The sequence below is a fragment of the Amphibalanus amphitrite genome, unplaced genomic scaffold (assembly GCF_019059575.1).
Source record: "Amphibalanus amphitrite isolate SeventyFive unplaced genomic scaffold, NRLGWU_Aamphi_draft 000036F_arrow, whole genome shotgun sequence".
Taxonomy (NCBI): Eukaryota; Metazoa; Arthropoda; class Thecostraca; order Balanomorpha; family Balanidae; genus Amphibalanus; species Amphibalanus amphitrite.
The window spans coordinates 59,380-82,338 of record NW_024881532.1 but is presented as its reverse complement, the minus strand read 5'-3'; the positions used below and the strand labels follow the sequence as shown (position 1 = coordinate 82,338).

Genomic DNA, 22,959 nt, shown 5'->3' with positions numbered 1-22,959 from the left:
TCTCTCGCAGCTGACTGCCAGTAATGGGGAGTAGGTTTACTGTCATACCCAGGAATGTCCTACCTGTCTAACGGCCAGGTGGAGCGCCGTCTCTCGCAGCTGACTGCCGGTGATGGGAGCGGTCAGGTCAGCGCCCTCGGCGAAGGCCGCCAGCAGCTGGTACAGGTGCCGCGTGCTGACGGCCAGCTCGACGTCCTGCAGCAACTCGTAGGGGTCGTTCGTCGAGTGCAACGCGAACCGGCGCTCCACGTACTTGGCTCGGATGAACGAGTATCGGTCCTCCCTGTGGCGGAACGGAGAGGGAGGTGGTGAGTCGATGGCGCTTAAGCTTGTGAGATGGCAAATGGGAGGCGAGTCGTGCGTGTGCTGTTTGTTGGCACTGTTAAGTTACGGTGGAGACGTCCTGGCAGACGGGCAAACTTACGAGTTTATCAAAACTATTTAGAGTCGGAATAAACCAGTATAACGCCTTAATTTGGGGCGAGTAACGGAGCGAGCGAGAGGGTGGGCCTTGCACGTGCGAAATTTCGATGGGGTAACTCCAACTGACTTGTGCACGGCACCCTACTAACCGGTCACTAGCGATGGGCCAAATTTGGGCACAATCGGCCCAGCCGTTCTCGAGATCTGGAAGCGGCACCCTGCACGTGCGCACGTGCAAAATGGGTCCCAACTGACTTGTGCACGGCACCCTACTAACCGGTCCCTGACTGTGTACCAAATTTGAGCGCAATCAGTCGAGCCGTTCTCGAGATCTGGAAACGACCCCTGCACGTGCGCACGTGCAGCAGCACCCCAACTCTGGCACATGGATATGCAGTGCCTAGTAGATGCCTACCTACATGCCAACTTTCAGCGCAATCAGCCAAGTAGTTACCCAGATATTGCAACAATTACAAAAGTGACACCTCTTCGTTTTGCACGTGGCACGTGCATAAGGGGTCACCCACATGCATCGGGAATAGTCCAATACTTGGTAGAAGGAATGAAGCTACCCTAAAAAAATTACCGCATGTAAATCGGTCAAGTGGTTGCTGAGATATAAGCCTCGCAAAAGCGTCCGCACGGCCGGCCGGCCGGCCGCTCATACTCACCAGTATAGCGCTTTTGGGGCGACTAACGGAGCGAGCGAGGGGGTGAGTCTTGCACGTGCGAAATTTCGAGGGGGTACCTCCAACTGACTTGTGCACGGCACCCTACTGACCGGTTTCTAGCGATGTGCCAAATTTGAGCACAATCGGCCCAGCCGTTCTCGAGATCTGGAAGCGGCACCCTGCACGTGCGCACGTGCAAAATGGGTCCCAATTGACTTGTGCACGGCACCCTACTAACTGGTCCCTAATCGTGTACCAAATTTGAGCGCCATCGGTCCAGCCGTTCTCGAGATCTGGAAACGACCCCTGCACGTGCGCACGTGCAGCAGCACCCCAACTCTGGCACATGGATGTGCAGTGCCTAGTGGGTGCCTATCTACATGCCAACTTTCAGCGCAATCGGCCAAGTAGTTACCGAGATATTGCAACAATTACAAAACTGACACCTCTTCGTTTTGCACGTGGCACGTGCATAAGGGGTCACCCACATGCATCGGGAATAGTCCAGTACTTGGTAGAAGGAATGAAGCTACCCTACAAAATAGGGGAATATTTGTTTCTGGTCCCTAAAAAGCTGTTTCTGGCACCTAATTGCTGATCAGCCCCAAAATGCTTATTCGACCCTAATATCTGAATCTGGCACCTAATTGCTTCCACACAGCCTAAAGTTGCCAGATCGTCTAGTTGAACTCCGTATTTGCTGTTTGCTGATTCAGCACCAAAACCAAAACATCCAGCACCTATTTTATTCCACGTTTGCCTACCTAATTCGCGTAATCTTCCTGATTTTATGTATCCTAACAACATGAACGTTGCATTCGGTGATGTCAAGTGCCATTTTCGCCAGTGGAGATAATGATTAATGCCATTTCTAGCCAAAAGAGAATTACTAGCCAGCTATGGTGCAGCGTAGCAAGACGGATCCTATACCAGCCCGCTATGTAGAGACTAAGTGATTATTGCACCCTCAGCCATTTTAACGTGAAAAGTTTGGATCCGTCACTTCCAGCCAGGCTCTCAGGTCATAAACTGGAGTAAAGCAAAATGTCAACTCTGAACAGACATGCCACGCAACCGGCCCTCTTTTCAATATTATTAGCTTTCTGCAATCATCGTCTGACTCCATCTCGATCAAAGGCAGCATCCGGTTTCTACAGGGGCGTTTGACTCACCGGCCACACAATAACCAAAAACAAAATCAAAGCTTCATGCACACATATGCCATACGTAAGAAACGGATGAAAAAGGCACAACCACGGCACAACAACTCTGCGCGGCAAACAACGGACAATGTCCCACGCAAGATCCCGCGTTTCTTCAGCGGCCTTGAACGGGATGAAAACATTACATTTCTTTTTTGGAGCTATTTGATGACGTCCAAAAATACAATACCCGTTTTAATGGTCAAAATCGAGACAATTACTCACAAAAATGTTTCCCTTTAAGCATTACAAATAAATGCTTTTAAATATTTAAATGACATTGTTTTTTTTCAAACAAATTAATATTATTTGCTTACTTAAACGTCATATACAATGCTGAGATCACTACGGGGCTGTCTTAGAGTGTAGCTGCACTGGCAACCTTTAGGCTAGACTCCAGGGGTCATTATACCAGAACAACATGATTCTACCAGCCAGTAGTTCATTTTTCTACTAGATTGGTGCTACGCTCAGCATTTAGGTGCCAGATTCAGAAAAAAGAGTAAGGCGTACCGATGAATAGGTGCCAGAAACAGCTAATTAAGGTCATTTTCCATGATTGGTGCTGGTATCCACCAAATAGGTGCTGAGGACCAATTTTGGGGCGAGTCAGCTTTTAGGTGCCAGAAATAGCTTTTCTGGGACGCAATTAAATGGCGTCCTACAAAATATACCGCATGTAAATCGGTCAAGTGGTTGCTGAGATATAAGCCTCGCAAAAGCGTCCGCACGGCCGGCCGGCCGGCCGGCCGCTCATACTCAGAAATTTCCGTTAATCTAAGGAAAGACTACGCTCGCTTCGCTCGCTCCGTAATAAATTTCCGTTAATCTAAGGAAAGACTACACTCGCTTCGCTCGCTCCGTAATGAGAAACTCATGATTCCACCCGTAAATAGGACAAATGCTTGACACTGTGTCATGACGGTTCTGTCTAAACACCTCGATACTTCGATACGAGGCTCGGTGATCATTAAACGCAGCCGTTCTTGTCCTTCCCCGCATCGTCACCTAGGCCGTCGGCCACTCACATGGTGGCCGTCTGTTTAAGCTTCTTGGCCGGGTCCAGGCGCGCCTCCATGACGTCATTGAAGCCGTTGTTGGACATGACCCGCGCCAGCAGCAGCTGAAACACAGCGGGCGAGGTCGGTGAGGTCGGGACGGAGGGCTGGCGCAGTCTAGACAAATCGATTCCAGCCGACAAACACAGCTAGCCAACTGAGAAATGCCAGCTAGTGAGTGCGGGGAACGATATTGCACGGAAACAGGCAACACGATTACTGTTTGGGACATTGCAAGTTTAGAAAAGTAATACGATGGTTTTTGTCGTTGCGTATATGAGGTACAAGCTAGAGAGCAACTCTACCCGGGCATACTAGTGTACTAGCGAATCGAGATTATAGCAATATTGTTCGCAAATTTACGGGTAATTGGTCCACTCCAAAGAAACCTAACACCAATTAAGGTTACGTCATACGGTCGTCCGCTCAGATGGTAACGTACCATCATATGTGCCACTATATTGCCAAGTACAAGGATATTGTCATCCTGGACTCACCCTCATTACAAGCAATACTATGATATTGCCTCTCCAGCAAAGCCACCCGACACGGTATCTGACCGCGCACACTTACCTGGCTAGTACCGACGTGGTCGAGCGTCAGCGACTGGATACGGGAGATGTGCACGCCCAGGTCACGGTGAATCCCCGAGCACTCGATACACACCAGGATACCGAAATTGGTCGACAGCCACGTCACGTCTGCCGGAGAGGGATGGTGTTACGAAAAGCACAACACGGTACGGGATGTCATAGGGAGTCATCGCAGGTCATGGCGTTCCACAACATTGTGATAAAATACATAATTGGTGACGCAGCTGCAGAAAATGACCTCGTGGCGAGGACGTCTGTTGCTTCCTCTCCGTACAATCAGACTTTGAGCCTGATTGCCAAACCATAAACTGAGGTGATTCAGTGCCAATCAGCGACGTGTATCAGTGCAATCTTACAGCGCAGCGAACCGCCTTCAACGCCAACGGAGCTGTGCACCCACACCAGGCTATACGTCCACCAGCCCCCGGAATCAACCCAGCCTCCTCACCCCATCCGTGCACCCGGCATCCCATGCGTCCAAAATCCTCGGTTTTATTTATGCCTATCCACCGACCAGTCCCACCCTATCCCTCCAACAGAGGCCCCTGTTTGTTGGTTCTCCAGCCTCAATCCTGTCTATCCGTAAAAGTAATCTTGGTCTACCCCCACCCCCCACCCCCACGTCCCAGTTCCGGCCCTCCCTACTCACCGTTCTGCGAGCCGCAGTCGCAGCAGCAGTCGTTTCCGGGCAGTCGGAGCACGGCACTGATTATGGACTGTATACCTCCACTATCCTATCCCCATACCATCCCTCCACCATTGAGCCCACTCCGCCCTACTCAGCTCAGGCCCTCCCGACTCACCATTCTGCGAGCCGCAGTCGCAGCAGCAGTCGTTTCCCGGCAGTCGGAGCACGGCGCTGATTATGGACTGCTGCAGCTCCCGCAGGCCCTGGCTCACCTGGTGACGGTCACAGGCACATACACATCAGACGGTCACAGGCACACAAATCAGATGATGTCATCACACATGAGACGACCTTAACACCGCACATTGTCAGTCAGTTAGACGTCGGAGCACTGTCCCAGCTAAAAAAAAAAAAAAAAAAAAATCAGACGGTCACAGCTGCCAGCGCCCAGGCGCCGATTCTCGTCCCAGTTGTGGAACCTAGGGAGTCGCGCCATGCATCGTACATAACACGCAAGCCCCGTTGTGCCTTGTTCCGTACCTCGTCGGTGGGCCGTCCGGTGTCGTCAAACACCTTCTGCAGCGCCCCCTCCTTGCAGTTCATCAGTACCGACATCCAGGCCACCCGGTCCGCCTCGTCCTCGGCTTGCAGGTGGTACGTACGGTTAACTGGCGGCGAACGGAGGGACATGGTCAGTCAACTGCTGTAGTAGAGCCAGCATTACGCTTCACGTGCCGATACAAACCTGCTTTTCACTGGTAATGACATCATTAGCATAATCAAAATATGATCACCGTTCAAAAAGTAACAGCAGAGAAAAAACGGCACACAGTAATTGAAAAATAAAACAAAGCAGTTCAATTATGTATAATTATTTTAAGTAGCCCGCGTAGGAAATCAGTATCAGTTAAGATCCGAAAGGACACAACCGTCCCTCCCATTTTCTCTTACACCCGTTCCAACCAGCAAACCAGCTAAAGTCCCCACGCCCCGCCCCACTCTGGCTACTTACACGAGATGAGGTCGAAGGCGCGCGGGTCGTCGGCCACTGGCTTGACGTGGCAGGTGAGCAGGTTGAAGGTGGTCGGAGGCTTGGTCTCGTCCGAGTGGCAGATGTACAGGTAGCCGTCGCGCACCTCGCTGCGCCGTTTCTGCCACACCTTACGCACACCTGGCGCAGAGGGACAGGAGGAGGGCGGTCATCGGGTGCTGGGGCACAGGCAGGGAGCCAGTCTCACTCTCATCGATTCCTGAATGACCCTGTTCGTGACTTGCCGCCCCCGCGACCCGTTCAACACAAGTGAATGAAGTCAGTCGTTAATCTTAGGCGCCTCGTTCGGTAAAAAAACGAGATGAAGTTAGAAAAAAATGCAAGATTTCCTTCGGTAACATCAAACATGTAAAATTTAAGTCGCATTCTCATTCTCTAGACAAATAATTCATACACATCTGTTTGAAGCTGCTGATTCACTGAATGACATTCTGGATAATTGTCTCACCGTCCGATTTCTTTTTGAGCCAGCCGCGGCGGGTGAAGCCGTGAGCCTTGTCGCCCTGCGGCCTGTGTAGAGAGTACCCGGGGGACGTGCTGACCGGCTGCAACAGGAGGTGGGTTAGTGGCTTAGCTGGACAGACAGTACCACAACTGACTGACCGAATGCAGCCCAGTGCACAATCGAAATCATCTACACATGATCCAACAACGCAGTCCACTACACCACTTCCATTCCACAGCCCTTTACAGTATTACTCATGAGATAAACATCAGACACATGAACCTAAAAAAAGCAATATGTAACACCTATTTCTCATATCTCCCAGGCTCCCAACGCGCCAATCGCTCACCGTCATCCTCACTCCCCAAACTACGTTCCTGCCCGTTCCGCCATCACCCCACCTCTCAACAACTCGGCGTCGCTCCGTACCTCCTTGGCGTCGAGGTGGTGGTGCGACTGCTGCAGCAGGGTGCGCACCTCCAGCAGCTGACGCCGGTCGGCCTCCTGTTCAGAGCGCACCGCCTGTAGCTGCGTCTGCAGCTCCTGGACGTACAGACCGAACTGCTCCACGCGCTTCAGGCCGTCACGGAAGTAGCTGTGGGGGAGTTGAAAGGCGATGTAACTGCAGCGCAGCAGATCGAGGGAAGGAGCATGATTGTCTCGGATGAGGCACAGTCGTGATGAGCCCTGCACTCTGGCTGGTGTTGGGAAAATAGGCACTTAGTTAGCACGGTGAGAGTCACTGACCGGCCACCCTGAACTAGAAATAATGTAATTTCACGGTCTCCGAGCTCGTGTTTGATATTGAACCAAGTTGAGCCACTATCAAAAAAAAAAAAATATTCCATAGATGAGCTAATCCGTGCACGCTTGGCAATGCCGTAGGAGTTAGTAGTTAGTACGGCACTGAGATGTAGAACGTAGTACGCAGTTTCGACCACTCACTTGTCCTGGGCATGATGGAAATCAACCAGGTGTTGTAGCAGGTCCACGCCCTTCTTGGTTTTAATCTCGTTCACTTTGATCAGGTACTGTCAACACAGCAAACACGGACATAGCAACAGTGTATCTACAGGGAAGATACAAACCGGCTAACATTAGAACTGAGCAACGGTACAAAGTTTGTTAGCACTCATCTCATCCGATGTCTACCGTTTGAAGCCAAGCTGAATCAGCGCTTTTAGTTCAAATAATACAACTACATGTCACACGTATTCCGCACGCCGAGCCATCGGCTAAGCCCCAGCGAAAACTCCAAGCAAGACCAGTAATATCCCTTCATTAAGCGGCACCTTAATTGATACCTCGTACTCATCAACTAGTCGTCATTACGCTCAGCCACGCTCAGCCCAATCCAGTGACATTCGATCCGGCGCCACCAGCAGCTACCGGCCGCCTCATCTTTCAGCGCATACTGCGCAGTACACAGTATGACACGCAAAACACCTTAAACACTTCCCTGTCCGCTCAGAGCTCGCTACCAGCTGACGATGTGGGCAAAGAAGGGCCACATCGGCTAGGTCATCTGGGTAGACGGGGAACGCTCTCCAAAGTGACACCGATTCTTCCGTCTGTTCAGCTGACTGACAAGGAGACGCTCTGAACTCTGAAGGGACACGGAAGGCGATCTGTCTGTTGAGATGGGATACCCTGCCTCGTTGGGGCTTCCAGACCCTGACTCGATGACTCGACTGACCTCACACATCTGTAGCTGGAACATTTTCCGTTCGGCCTCCATAACGTCTGCCAGCTCGGCGGCCGACAGCTCGCCGCTGCGGATCAGGCCCGCCTCCTTCGCCTGGGGGTGGGGCGAGGGGTAAAGCGGTTAGGGACGGGTGGAACCCGACGACTGAGGGAGCGGGCCGAGTCAGATGGACCCGGACAGGGGATCTGTTTGTCGCTGAATACCTATGAGTAATGGTTCTAGTCAGCTATTATTGCGAAGATGATAGAAGTGGATTTTAAACGGGAACGGTAATAACGATGCGCGACAAACAGTGAACGATTATTAGTCAAATGTCGGGTGTTCACAAAACCAAAAAGCTAATGAACTTATCCGTCGATTGAAATTATCCGCACAAAAGGTCAACGTCCGCAGCACGCCTCGCCGTCTGGGCGTTATCGTCACAACATATGGCCGCGCCTACCTGTCGGTGTTTTTCCTTCTCAATCTTCAGAAACTTGTTTTCGTAATCCTTCCAGGCTTTGTCGAACGGCCTCTTGAGATCGCCTTTTCCTCCTTTCAGGTCTCCCTTCATGAGATTGTCCAGCGGAAACAGCACCGTATTGTTGAGGTTCTGAGTCTGAAATCGCGTCATCCACTGCGTCAGAAGAGGCAGAGTAGCGTCTCTTGCTCAGCATACAACAAACCAAAACGAGATGAGCCGACATCCGCCGGCCATCCCCAGCAAAATTACATATTCCGCCACCCGCATCACTCATCTCACTGCGACAAATATAATCACATCTATCTCCTAAAACGTCTGCTCCCGACAACCGGCACTGTAAATGGACGGCCACGACCCAATCTAACCCTCCCTACTCTCACTCTCAGACTTCTGTCGCCAGGTCGGGAGTCCTCCTCCCCCATGCCCCCCCCCCCCAACTAAGGGTGGTGTTTCACCAGTGATAGCAGCACGCTGCTATTACACGTGTCAAATTGGGTTTCCATGGAGACGTCAACAAGCCTATTCCTCCAACACTACCCGAAGTGTGACGTCAGCTCGCGAAATGGAATAGCAGCATGCTGCTATCACCGGTGAAATACCACCCAGGAAAGGATGTCAGACCTACCAGAGTGCGCATCAGCGCGCAGAGCTCCTGAGTGACTGCTGAGAACCGCTGGAAGGCGGCACTCAACTCCGGACACTCGTCTCGGTTGGAGGCCAGACGCTCCAGCTGTTTCGCCAGAAACATCTCGTTGTCGTGGTGCGCTGCCGAAGGGGAGGCGATGTCACAGGGTGTCAAGGGCTTGTGTCAAGGGTTTGTAATAGGGTGTCAATTACAGAAGCCACACAAACGTCGTTAATCGATATCTGAACTGGGTGTTTCAGGGTGAGGTTAACAGGACGGAGGAGATCGGTATCCGTCACACGCAGTCACATTCCGGGGCGTGACTTAAGCCTGGCGACCGTACCCATACTTGACTTCAGGCAGATGATGGTTAGGGCTGCCATCAGTAGTAGTGCATCATTGAAACATGGCTCAGATTTCTTTGGTACTGGCCATTACATGTAGATCGTAACAAAAGAGCATCTATACAGTTTATCACGATGTCCATTGTCCACTCAGCTAAGCGCGCTTAATTTGTGCTCATTTTTTCAATTTAACTCGCTAAACATCGTCTAACAAAGCTTTCATCAAACAGTCTGAAGCCCGCCGCCGTAACCACCCTGTCAGCGATGAGCGCTGAGGGGCGGCGCCGCGCGCGCGCGTGACGGCGGGCGTGTGCCGTCACGCTCCGGGGCGCGTCACGGCCGGCCGTCACGGAGGCCGGTCACGAAGGCGGCCGGCCGGGCGGCTCACGGGCCGGCCGCGGTGGCCGGCCGGGCGGATCGATCGCACGATCGGTAGCCGAGCAGACCGACAGGCTTCCTACGAGCCGCGAGTGGCCGTGAAGGACGAATGGAAGTGCGGTGCATGGATGATAACAAGAGAAATGAAACGAAAATGGATTACATGACACATCAGGGAAAGTAAGCTCTGCCTCTGTCCACCTCCTGAGTAACTAATGTTACATTGTAAACATTGAAGCGATTTTGTAAGAAGCAGCCGAAGTGTTAAGGTGGGACGTTAGTTTCGTCTTCGTCCTAGGTATCTTTAAATTTCCAGCAGCACTCGACTTGTTCACCGGAATTAGAAACCGCCCATATTGACGCCGATTTTTGGGTTTGCTAGTGCTTTAGCACGCGATTCATCCGGTGGCACACTGACATCGTGTCTCGTGGATCCCCGCCTCTCCCCTCGACTCCTCCGGTGTCCCGGCCGACCTGTCATCACTGACCACGCCCCTCGTCATCACTGACCACGCCCCTCGTCATCAGTGACCACGCCCACTCTCTGACGCCCGGCGGTACTTCATAATGACCGGAAGGCACGCTCACGGCGACGGGCCCGCTCGGCGACCCCCGGTCCCCCAGCCGACCCGTCATCGAGCCTTGAGGCCGAATCGCCAAGCGACGAGTGTCAGATGAGATATTTGAGCCATGAGTGTCGAATATCATACATAGTCCAAAGTGACGAAGTCTCAAGTGCACAGCACCACGCACCGGAAGACCGAAAAAAAAAAACGAGAAGAGAAGAAAAGGCACGGGAGTGCCTGGTATTCTCCAGAATCGAAAACCAAACGCTTTTTAACGATTGCCGAAATGGCGAGGGATATAGACAAACGCAGAGAGCAGAAATCCGCGGACCGCGTGCAGATCTCCGATCAAACAGTACCAGTAACGAGTCCATTGCGCTACCAGTACGAATTCCATCCCCTGCACCAACGCTAAGCCTAGAACACCATCAGCACCAATCCCTGATTCCCCACCAGCGCCGGTCGGCCCGCATGACGCCGGAATCGCACACACACAGCCACGGCCGCCGGTGTCAGGTCACGGCCAGAGCGCCGCAAGGACGCGCTCGCCGAGTCGTGTCATACAACAGGGAGGCGCCGCATAGCGCGCCCGTATAAATCCTACCAACGCCCCTGGGGCTAATAGAGGAGCTGGGCGGTACGGTGAATCGTAGATCAGCCCAGCGTACACACGGCACACGTCACAGTGTTTTCTCTCGGCAAATATCACTTTGGGAGCGGGGTGATTTTCGGGAAATTGCAATCCCGCTGGAACTGAACCACTGCGCCTTGCTGCAGAGTTGTAAGCATCGTGCGAGTCTGTAATGGTTCCGGTCAGATCTGGCGAACTCAGGTGTGTTGAATGTAAGGCGACTGAACTAGGCGTAACTGGAAAATTGCATTAAGTTTCTTGGAAAACTCGGTCGAAACTCGGTCGGGAAACAGCGTACCAAGCGGCGCAAAAAAAAAAAAAACGCGCTAGACGTGCCTGAGTGCGCGCACAAATAGGCATAAAACCAATTCATGCTACTGTTTGCGGAGTAACATCAAACAGAAAATGCACGTTTTCGACCTTCGTTTGGCTGCTATCTCTTCGCATCGTGGCGTGAATACACCCGAGCTCGGAGCTAGTCAAGAAGTGACACAAATTCTCGGTAACATGTCAGAAGCCACCTGGCTTAGAGCCTAAAGGTCTCCCAGAGATTCGATCCCCATTTCGCAGCGGACAAGAAGGACGTCCTATCGCTCCGTCAGATCGCTCCCCAGCGCACGTGAGGAAATCCCCTCCCCACTTCCTCTCCCGCGGTCCGCATCAAGCCGGCCGGCAATTCCACGGCACGGCCGGACAGTGCTTCCTGGGCGACCAGCCACGGCAGGGGAGAGGGGACCAACACACGGGGACGCTGCATGGATCAGCGGTAAGGTATGGTCTACACGGAAACACGGCACGGATTGACAGCAATTGGTACAGGGACCCGCAGTTGCTTCTGTACACACTAGTATTTCAGCGTATTCTTTGCCTGTGACACCGTTGGAGGCGAATTGGGAAATGATTGTGTGCTTATTAAAACCACCATCTGAAGGGCTTTAAACTGATGTGCTGCTCTCCTAATTCAGTGAACTTTTTATGCCTATATCAGCAAAACATTGTTTTCAGCGCTTTTTCCTGCCCCATTCCTTCTGAAACCTGGAACCGCTTATTCCATTTACTCCTGCCATCTGACGATGGTCGTGCTGACTACTAGTTCCGGCGCTAGTTACTGCTCCAGTTTTGCACTCGGCACAAACTCAGGCGGCCGTGGCTCGACAGGGGAGGGTCGGACCGAGCCGACTGCCTGGGGCGCGGTTAGATCGGACGCCCTGCTGGGGAAGGGGACGGGAGTGAGGGGGAGGGGAGGAGGTGGTCACGTGGTCCGTCCAAGCTCGCAGACGGCCTGTCCTGCGCCCAGCCATGTTCCGTGATCCAAAATGGCACGAGAGCTGTGGAATGCTTGGATGAGACGCTTCGAAAGCGAACTTCAGCAACACTAATTTACCATATTCTGTGGAGATAAATGAATATTATCTTAATGCAGAAAAAAAAATGTATGCCTAAGCTGTATAGGCTGTATGTTTTTAAAAGTTGTAGGAAATAGGATTATTTTTAGGGACAATTATAGGTTTCGTATACACAGTGAATTGTGTTACATTGAGCCGTTTCGCTATTATGGTTACTAACTGAAGAGTTATCCTTTTTTCTCACAGGGAATGACAATACAATAACAATACGAATAAAACCAGACGTTTCGCACAAAAAAGTGCCTCCGTCAGTGGCAAGAATTAAGTATTTAGGCATACATGTTTTCTTTCGCTAAAATCGATGAAGTAGTTATCATTATTTTTTTAAAGATATATCTTCAGCAGTCTTTTAAGCACATCACGGAAGCTTATAAACATTTGTGTATTCTATCGGCAACCCGGCTGGCCAGACCGAGACGGTGCCGCATATAGTTCTCATCGATGTTAAACCTATACACTTATTTTTCTCCACTGACGAAGGCACGTTGTTGTCCGAAACGTTTGGTTTTATTCGCATTGTTTTTATATTGTCATTGTTCGTGAGAAAAACATACTCTTATGGACTGGTCTCAGTTCATGTAGAAATTGTTGCATATTCATCAACACAGATAAAATGAATATTAGCCCTCACCACACATATAAGTAGAGGTAAGTAGACCGCGCCCCCTGTTTTTCACCAATATTTCGCGGCAAAGCGAAGGATTGCGACGATTCTTTGGTGCCCTGGAGTTAATCAATTTTACAACTTCCCGGAAAATTAAATAGCCCTTATCATTTTTCCATCTTGTATGATAATTTTAAATCTCTGAACCAAATTACCTTTAACCTGTGATTATTTTTCTCAAGATCATGTCAGGCCAGAATAGCAATTTGAATTGAAAGTCAGCGCACATCTTCTGTGTGTTTCCATAGTCGTTTCGTGATTAGCAACGTGACAACATGTGAAATATACTATCTAATGTTTGTCTCATTGATTGTTGTGGGTGCCAAGGTCACGTGAAACTCAGGTTAAGGTCATTTACTTGAAATGATTTCGGTTAACTTCCTTAAATTTACACCTTTTTACTGTGGTTTTTAGGAAGTGTTGGTTTGAAATTTAGCACTCATTTTAGCATTTGAAAACTAGGCATACTTAGGTATCAGTTACAGTGCCTATACAATATGTTGCAAGGCTGTAAGTGGTGGTTAACATTCTATGGATAGCCGGCAGAACGCCTAATGGGTGATCTGGCGTGACCCGTCCTACCCCAAATGCTTTGATACATCATCTTTGATCAAAGCAAGTGCAAATTCGGAGTCAGAAACAAGCCAAGTCCCAGCAAACTTCACTTGTAGAAATTCTAGCGGGACCCAATTTTCCGTGCTTTTGGGTTATTAACCTGATCTGGGAGGTCAACCAGTAACCTAGGATCTCAGCATTGACCAGGACATAAAAATAATTGGCTTTCTCTCGTCAGCGATGACCAGGACCCTCAAATCATCGGATTTCTCTCGTCACGAGCAGCTCGCTCTTTTTTATTTTTCAGCGAAGCTCTGGCTATTTTTATCAAGGGCCGAATGGCTGAGGGTTTCTACGCCCCTCCGCTACATGTAAGACGCTGAAAAGACATGCATAAGTGGGTGAGGGTTAAATATCGATTGGTTTTTAAGTGCCGAAGCCCGAAGCACTTTAGCCCGCGCCCCGTAGGGGGGGGCCGAAACGGCCCCCCCTGTCCTTTTCGGTCGATATCTCCTAAACGGCTGGAGATATCGCCACTAAAGTTTCAGGACCCCTCCGGGCATCAATTTTACACATTGTGACCAAAAATTTTTCCAGAGGCTGTGATAGGTTGGCCACAAATGACGTCAGAGTGACGTCATGTTCTGTCATTTTCGACCGAAAAAAGATCTTCGCGAGAAGACCTGTCAGGCCTACAGCTTTGAAGATACAGAAAAATGATCAACACATAAAATGTGTAGAAGTGACAGGGCTACAAAACTGCTATCTCGGATTTTTGAAATTTTTGAGTTTTGATCCCCAAAAATCAAAAAAGCATTTTTTTGGATATATTAGCCAAAAAATCCAAAAAGTTTTTTGAGTTTCGAAAAACCGGAATATATGTGATAGTACCTACCGTCTTCTATCTACATACCAAATTTCAGATCGATACCTCGTTTTTTGGCCAAGTTATAGCGAAAAAACTGTTCAAAAATGATGACGTCAAATTTTCAAACTCAATTTTTGGCAATTCTAGAACTCGTAGAGCAAAACAAAGACCACCATTAGACTCCCCGTGACGAGCTGCATCGAATGGATACCCATTTTATGCAAAAATATCAACTTTGAAATTTGACCTAATTTGACCTGACCTTGACCTGACCTTCACCAAAACGTGACCTAGGCTGGCCCCAAAGGCTGCCTAACCCACATAATCGCATTTGTCATGTAAAATGGACCATAAAACATGTATCACACGACACATTCATATTGTGACCCCCGGTGACCTGACCTCGCTGTGACCTGACCTGGTATCAGTGACCTCAGATAGCAAAGTATGTGTTTGACGAACAATATACCATCGATGGTTTTCAATAAATTACCAATTTACTCGATTTCACAGCACATTTCTTGAATTGCCTGTGAACGGTGAAAATCTGACCTTTGACCTGACCTGTGACGTCATCGGTTTGACCTAGGTCAATGAAATTTGGTCACAAGGTAGTTCCCGGGTAGGGCTATCAAACGCCGTTTGAATTTTGAAAATCGGCCGGTAACTTTCCGAGATCTTAGGGGGGGGCGAAACGGCCCCCCCCCCCTACGGGTGGTAGGGTCCGCCGATAGCCCTACGGGGCGCGGGTTAACTTACTTCGATAGCAGTTTTTAAGACCAACGAGCTCGAATACTATAACTTCTTGAACAATGTAAGCACCACATAAAATGCATCGTAAGAGAAGCGGCTCAAGATTAAGGAGCTATGAGACACTTAATAAAAAACGGCATAGATTAGAAACTGCACCTAACTTGCACTGGTTTTTAAACCTTTTCGTTGCAGACTGGTAGATTAAATTTTAGGATTGATTTCAGCTGATGCTCAAATGGAGCTATTCATTCGTTAATTCATGCGACCATCCAATTCCATTAATAAAAGAAGCCAGTGACAAAATTGTTCATTTTAGGTAAGTGTGAAATACAAACTCAATAAAAGTTTAATGATACGGCAAATTTGACATCTTTTATAATGAACAGACAAAAAACTTTGACAAATCAAAGTTGAGAGCCCCAAATAGGGGAGAGTGAGGTAAGATGAGCCAAGGGGCAAGTTTAGCCACCCAATGTTTCTCAGCTCCTATGGCGCTAATTGACTTGAGCTTCCGTGCCGTTCGCTTACGATGCTGCAGTCTTTCACGTGAGACGGCAACGTTCTCACGCTCAGCACCCGGTAACATGTGGTATCGCCCCTGATAACTAAGACATGTTTTGCCTTTAAATGAGAAAATGAGATGGTTGTTATCTGCGGTGCATGGTTATTTTCCTTAGCGGGTGTCATTAATCGAAAATGGCCACGGGTAGGGCAAGATGAGCCATTTTCACCTGGGGAAAATGAGCCGGGTAAGCCATTGTTGTCTCCGCTGTCGAAAACCAAACTGAGCTGCGCTTGTTTCTGCTGAATAAAAATGGTAGGAAATTGTTTTTCTTTGTTGATTACACAAGTTGTAAGTGATTTGCAGATTATCTGAAGGATAAAATGATTTCTTCCGTGATAGAAAACTTGACGAGCTATTGGAAGGCTTAAAACAGTCACTTTTTGATGGAGGAAAAAAACTTTGCCATAAGTATCTATGCCATGGAGTAAATAAAAGAGCCCACTCTTCGCCGCGCCCGCGAAAAGAAAAGGTTCGCTTTTCTATCCATGCTCAACTTTCCCCACGACGTGTCTCAACTTACCCCACCCATGGGGTAAGATGAGCAACGTGCAAGATGATTTTTGACGTAGCCTTTTCAGTACAAAAATAAGCGGTATGAAACATTTCTTGCCACCATTACATGCGCAAATCACCACTCTGTCCGTCCAACCCGTAAACGCAGAAAAATGATCAGTAAGTTAGCCTGTAGCTTACGAAAAACAAAAAGCGGCTCAACTTACCTCATTTTCCCCTACGTAACATAATTGAGGGCATTTTTTAGGCCATCACAGTATTTGTCAACAATTGTTGTTTGGGGGACTGGGGAGGGTGGTTACTGGCTCATAATCTGTCCCCCCCCCCCAAAAAAAAAAAGAAAACGAAACCGATCATCCGCGAAAAGAACTATTGAGCTCGAACCAAGGTGACGAATCGATTTATAGGTATGCAGGATGACTAACGATGCCACTTTTTGACTTCTTGTGTCAAATAAATTCCATCATCTGCATAGCACGTCAACATTCTATTTGACATTTTGCAACAAACGTATACTATTTGGCGCGACTAGCCTCATAAATGATCTGAAACTAAAACCGTTTCTTCGCAATTAACTTGAACCACGTCATCACAGCTTATGCACGACAAAAATAAAATAATGCTTCAGGATCACTCGCCTGAATTCCAATGCTTAAAGTTTACTCAAAACCGGTGTGGCTGAGGCACTCTTCGCTACATCTCGTGACGGCCACCATTGTGTTGCATTTTTCGGTAAGCTATAAGTTAATAAGGAAAAGATTGGTGAGTGGGTTGAAAACAGCCCTCTGCACCCTCCACCTTCAACTCCCTCCCTTCTTCAACATAAGTAACCGAAAGATCTGGCGATGGTTTATCCACCTCCTCTGCCGCCGCGCTGCGAGGCCTCGATTCGTTCGGTATGTGGCTTCCTGAGCGGTCCTCCCCGGAGGCAAGGTGAAAGGTCATGGCCTGTATCAGAAATTTATACGTTGCTGAATATGTTTTTTAGTTCTTCCAAGGCCTTGGACACCGTTTTATTATATCGGATAAGCATTGCACGTTCTTGTCAATCAATACATCTAAAGAAAACTTGATCATAATCTTATACTGCGGCAATTGTAGTTCTGCTTACGGTTGCCTCTTTATGATACGGGCCACCACCACCTCCACTGCGCTGGAGCTCTGGCGCTCTACCCCTCCCCGCTACGGACCGGCCCTCGGGCTAGGTGTGTTAGTACTGAGCGCAAACCTGTAGTAGTCACGTGACTTTCATTCACGTAGCGGGAACGGAAGCTATAGGCGATACCAAGGACGGGCTCTGGGGAGGCAACCGGCGCGGGAAAATAGCACGATTGTAGTTTTGGAAGAATATCTGTTGCGGTAAGAGGAATTATACAAAACATACGTCCTAGGAGCAAACATGTGTTATTCCTCCATACTTTGCACTACATTTCCTTTCTCCAATGGCCAGCACTTAGCAAATAATAGCGCAATTCTAAATCGGTAATATATGTGTACAGAAGCAACTGCGGGTCCCTGTACACGGAGATAAGCTTTTGGATTAGCGACACGGGCTTCACGGATGCACTACACAGAATGAACAGCGACGAGATATGCACGGAGACATAAAGCGGATTGACGTCACGAATTATACGCAGCCACGGCACGGGTGTGGAAAACATGAACGGGCCGCAACAAGGGAACGAAAATGGAATAGGTAAAAAATATGCAACATGAGCGTGGGGAGCCTTCACGGGAAACTGCACGAGCACGCTGGCACGGGACACGGAGCTCGCAACATATCGGACAACAACACATACAACATAAGCACGGACAAAAAAAAAAACAGGAACACGGATGGACGGAAAATAACGGACGGATGACACGCCACGGCCCGGGCGCGGTGCGTGGGGTCCCCGGGACCGTACCGTGGCATTCCATATGGGGCATTCCACGTCAAATCAAACACCGAAATCCGTCATCCCCTTCGATTTTTCTGAAAATTTGTAGGCAGACTGGGCATGGTTCAAAACTGAGTTACGTATAATATTTTCGAAATTTGATAACGTATCGCTGAGATATAGGTCATCGAATATAGCGAAAAATGCCACACATCAATTTTTTAAATGGCTATAACTCTGGTTCCTTTTCCGGTATCAAAATGATATTAACAGGGTCTTATAGGCAATTGATAAGGCTTTGATTTTTGATTATAAAACAAAATTGAAGTGACCTTGAAATGCATTTGACCTTGAATTAAAACAGAAAAATTCAAGTAGCAAAAAACACGTCACCTTCGATTTGGGTAATTTTTACATATTATGTCCGTCACAATGTTCCTAACCATCTGTGAAAAAATTGGAGTGGGCCATTCATAACTTTCGCGGCAAACGCCGTTTTCATGCATCAACATCACGCAACCGCGCGTGACCTTGAAAGACAGAGTCAAGACATGCTTGCTTGTGTACACTTTCTGAAATGAATTATTGCTGATTAGTGATATCCCAAACTCTGCGAGAATGGAAATGCATAGTCATCGTAGTCAAGCATTCACGTTCCATAGTAAAAGTGTCTCAGGCAAACGGTATTTTGCGGTGAATTTTGAGCCGTGTGGAAATGCATCATGAAGTAAATTCAACGAAAACATTATCACGCAACGATATCTTCACGTCTTTTGATCTTCACTATACGAAAGAACATACATTTTTTTAGTATGTATGGAGAATTTCTAGTTAATCCATTAATAAATATGGCACTTAGAGGCCTGCTAAGAGTAACATGTCGCCGGCTGAGGCGGGCTCGGCCGATGCGGGAAACGCAGCAATCACAATTTTGTGTTTACACGTTCATATTTCAATTGTTTACCAACCGATTTTCAAAATTCTTTCACCATAAGCTTGCCTGTACATTTCTTAGTCTTCTCACAAAATTTGACGCGAATCGAACGTAATCAGCGGTAGGGAGCGCGATGTAAAAACGGAACCATTCCGTTCCGTCCCGGCACAGTCTTAAATTCAGGCGGCGCGTAGCGGTCGGCGCCGGCTGGCGAGTCGCCGCGAATTGCTGCGGCGACAGGATGTTCACTTTACACCGCTATTACTAGAACAGTTGTGAACCGATTTTCTTATTGCTTGCACGATGAGATGTCCAATTCAATTCTTGACAGGTAGCCATAATTAATTTCGCATTAATCTTATGAGATATTGGCGAAAAACAGGAGGGGTGGGCGAAATTCGTTCTTCCCCCTCCACTGCGCGTGCTAACATACGTTTGCATATGTGCAATTTTCTTCAAAACTTATGAATGGCCCACTCTAATTTTTTCACAGGTTGTTAAGAATATGGTAGGCAATAAAATATATGAAAATGAGCCAAATCGAAGGTGACGTGTTTTTTGCTATTTCAATATTTGTGCTTAAGAACAGAGTTAAGCAAATTTCAAGGTCATATATTTAAGTAGGTGCAATTCTAAACAAATGCTTAAGAAATTACCTAAACAGTAAGGTTTATTTCATTCAAATCAAACAAGTACAACCAAAGTTATGGTCGTTCAAAAATATAAAGATGCAACATTTTGTAAAAATTTGATGCCCTATATTTAGAAGACCTGTGGTCAGAATGTGCAAAAAACATCAATGTAATGTCCGGGGCCACACATGAACTCGCTCACAAATTTATACTGAAATCGCTGATGGTAAGGTGCAAAACAGCCGATTTTTGTTCGATTTGACGTGGAATGCCCCGTACGCGGGACACATGGCCCGCCCGGGCGCGGTCGCAGTGCGCGGTGTGCGCGCGTCCCGTCACGGCCCGGTTGATGGTCACGCTCCACCGCCCACCCGGCCGGCATTAGAGACACCAGCCACGAACTGAGACTGCGTGCAGAGTCAGGTGCCGTCGAGCTATGGCACGCGGATGGACCCTTGTGGAAAGCGAGCGTGGAAGATAGATTGCTAGGAAATCTGGTGTGACGGGCTCCTTATCCCTTTGACAATACCGCCAAGATATCCGAGGTAATTGAAAAAAAAACTCCGATAACACACAACTTCAAATACGGTAATGTTTGTGAGCACTCAAGCTACCCAGTCTGGAAGCAATTAGAAGTGTATAACTGTCTACCAAAAGTAAGGATGAAAGCGGGACTTTTGTTGCATACTGGAAGTCACATTCTAGCCAAATCTAAACAGGTACAAATTTTGAGGCACTAACTAACTATGCATTACCGATTATGCTTAATTAAATCGATATTATCCACTACTCGGTCTAGGAAACATTGATTTTGGTCGAAAGGCGATTCAAAGAGAAGGTGCCATATTTATTCGGTTCGGGCGTATCCTTTTCCTAACAGGTGTAATTCCTAATGCAATAAGCAAACAGATGGATCGGTCAACAGGAACACAGCGTAAAACCAACAAAGGAAAAAACGAAGGGGCGGGGCTGACACATCGCACACACTTGAAGTAGGTACAGTCACACTCCAATAAACAAGCCGCTCACAAGTGTCGATCTCCGAAGGCAATTTACGAATGTGTCCTCGGTATCGAGCCAAAGTATCGCGTAGGTATAGGATGTCGATGTGTCATTTCGCTCTCGATAGACATAGCAACGCCCTTTGGAAGTTACACCGCCCGCTGACGTCATGTGGAACAGAACAAACGAAATATTGTCACCAGTCTTGTGCGCTGCTTAACAACATGACACACTTGTGGTAAGGTGTTTCCGCGCTAGGAAAGCCCTGGATTATGAGGGCATCTCAGACACCTAGCCTATTTTAGATACCATAGACTAGACTGAGCAGCGTTTCCCGCAGCTCTCTCGGGGGGGGGGGGATGTGAGGACCTATCCTGAGGTCCTCTCCATATGTGGCGAAATGAGACAATGGCCTATCCTGAGGGTCTGACACTGGTCAGTGGTCAGTGGTCGGCCGGACAGTCCGCACGTGACACAGATACCGGAGTCCCAGGGGCGGATCCAGGATTTTTCGGGAGGGGGGGGCGGCAAGTCAAAATAGGGGCGACCTGACAATCTGGGGGCGCTTCATACGAAGGGGCGCCAAACCGTCGTCAAAATCGAGAGTCGTCGAACCCGCGCCCGCGCCGTGGTGTGGGACGTTGTCATGCTCCCCCTCAGGTTTTTCGCAAATATCTGAAAAAACAGCTGTGCGCAGCGCCGCCGTTTTCAGCACACATTATCATGCACCTTTTTTGCACATGTTGTGAAAGTGTCAGGCCCGGGTCATGCAACGGCAGGTCACCAGGTCATGACAAGTGACCTAACCCCATGGAATGTTAAAATGCTCACCATTGCTATACCGACAGAACGGTCGCTTTGAAACTGCACTGAAAACAAGTTGAAAGAACGTTATGCAAAAGCATCTTAAAATATTCCACACTTAGGTTTTTTGGGTATTAGGGTAAACTGGCTTAGAGGCGAAGCAGAACGTCTGGTTCATGAAGAACACACACAGTGTTTCACATAGACCGAAGACACGTGCTGCTGCTTCGCGTGCAGTCTTAGCAGCCCCAGGGGGCTTCAACTCGACCAACACCGGTTCTTCTTCGTTCTCCCTAGTCACGTGATATTACGTCACACAAGGCGCGCGAAAGATAAACCCTTTGAAGGTTTTGCACGAACTAGCATCGGGTTTAAGAAGAAGGGGTTGTGGTTTAATCAGTGTAATGGCTTTCATCAAGACCACGCCCGCGGTACCACGTTCTAGCGTCCACCGGAACCGATCGCCATTTTTCGATCGCGTTGGATCACGCTTTGTGCAGTGACGAGCGGCTGGTGCAAGATTGGGTGAATGGCAAGTAATCGAATATTGAAGAACTGAAATAAGGTTAACTTTTGGCTTGTCAAGTGTTGTGTATTATTTATATTACTTGTGATTGACAATAATAAGCAATATCACAACGCTCTTCGAATGCATGGATGAATGCATTGGATGAAGACAATTCATATGCAAGACCCATCAATGCAGTAAGTATTTATATGTTGTATAAATGCCCCATAGCTTAAATTATGCATGTGGTATTTAGACAAATCTTTCAAATGAAGATAAATCAGGAATAGACTCAGCTTGCCATTTTGGGGTCAACTGATTTAGGTATAAATTTGGCTGATTTTCATAAACATATGTACCTACTTGCTGATTAGTGCAATATTTTATCTAGCTGCACTTTATATGTTAAGTGCATTATTTTATTTTTGGAGTAGGCTCATGGTATCTGAAGTCAATCTAAGTTTCTTTACTCCCTGCCTGTTAATAACGCATCCGCCCGACTCTTCATTCTAGGGGACGAGGCCATCTCCGCTCTGATTGAGGCCCTGGAGTCTGAGGAGAGCGTCCTGGCGTGCGGAGACGTCGACATCGTCGAAAACGCTGGCTTGAAGCTGGTGGTGGAAGGAGAAACTGTATGTGATTTGGGAGAATGCGATATCGCCACCCGGCTGCTGACATGGGCGATAGCGCATACATAGGTACTGTGTTTGGGAAAACATCCACTTGCTAAAGCTAAAAATGTGTTCATATTTGTACAGAAAGCAACCCTGAGCGTGAAGGAATCAACCTGAATAATTAAACATGCCCGAAAGGCTGTGGAGTTCTTTGGCTTGGATGTGTAAGGCAAGTGACACGGCCGAGGGGAAAGCGTTCCTGCAGGCTGATTGCGGGCTGATCGCAGGCTGTGCGGGCTGGTTGCGGGCTGATCGCATGGGCTGGTTGCGGGCTGGTTGTTCCTGACTGGAGACTTGCAGGCTGATTGCTCAGAGTAAAGAGGAAGGTAAATACATTTTAAGGTGTATCAAGTACTGTGTTGGCGCAGCAGATGTGACGGCGCAGGTCGATAGCCATGCATGGGGGGTTCAATAGAGG

At 48.4% G+C, this 22,959-nt stretch overlaps 1 protein-coding gene across 2 annotated transcripts in view; it reads right to left on the bottom strand.

Annotated features, from left to right (window-relative positions):
• The window catches only part of LOC122371508 (arfGAP with SH3 domain, ANK repeat and PH domain-containing protein-like), a 33,567-nt gene that overhangs the window by 4,275 nt on the left and 6,333 nt on the right, over positions 1-22,959 (bottom strand). For both annotated transcript variants that reach the window (XM_043347893.1, XM_043347887.1), the window contains exons 4-15: positions 8,865-9,004; positions 8,219-8,374; positions 7,768-7,869; positions 7,017-7,102; positions 6,501-6,666; positions 6,075-6,171; positions 5,588-5,746; positions 5,116-5,243; positions 4,751-4,847; positions 3,928-4,055; positions 3,325-3,419; positions 64-283 (exon numbers count right to left, since the gene is read on the bottom strand). In XM_043347893.1, coding sequence (XP_043203828.1) covers positions 64-283; positions 3,325-3,419; positions 3,928-4,055; positions 4,751-4,847; positions 5,116-5,243; positions 5,588-5,746; positions 6,075-6,171; positions 6,501-6,666; positions 7,017-7,102; positions 7,768-7,869; positions 8,219-8,374; positions 8,865-9,004 — 1,574 coding nt within the window. The remainder of the gene's footprint in view (positions 1-63; positions 284-3,324; positions 3,420-3,927; positions 4,056-4,750; positions 4,848-5,115; positions 5,244-5,587; positions 5,747-6,074; positions 6,172-6,500; positions 6,667-7,016; positions 7,103-7,767; positions 7,870-8,218; positions 8,375-8,864; positions 9,005-22,959) is intronic.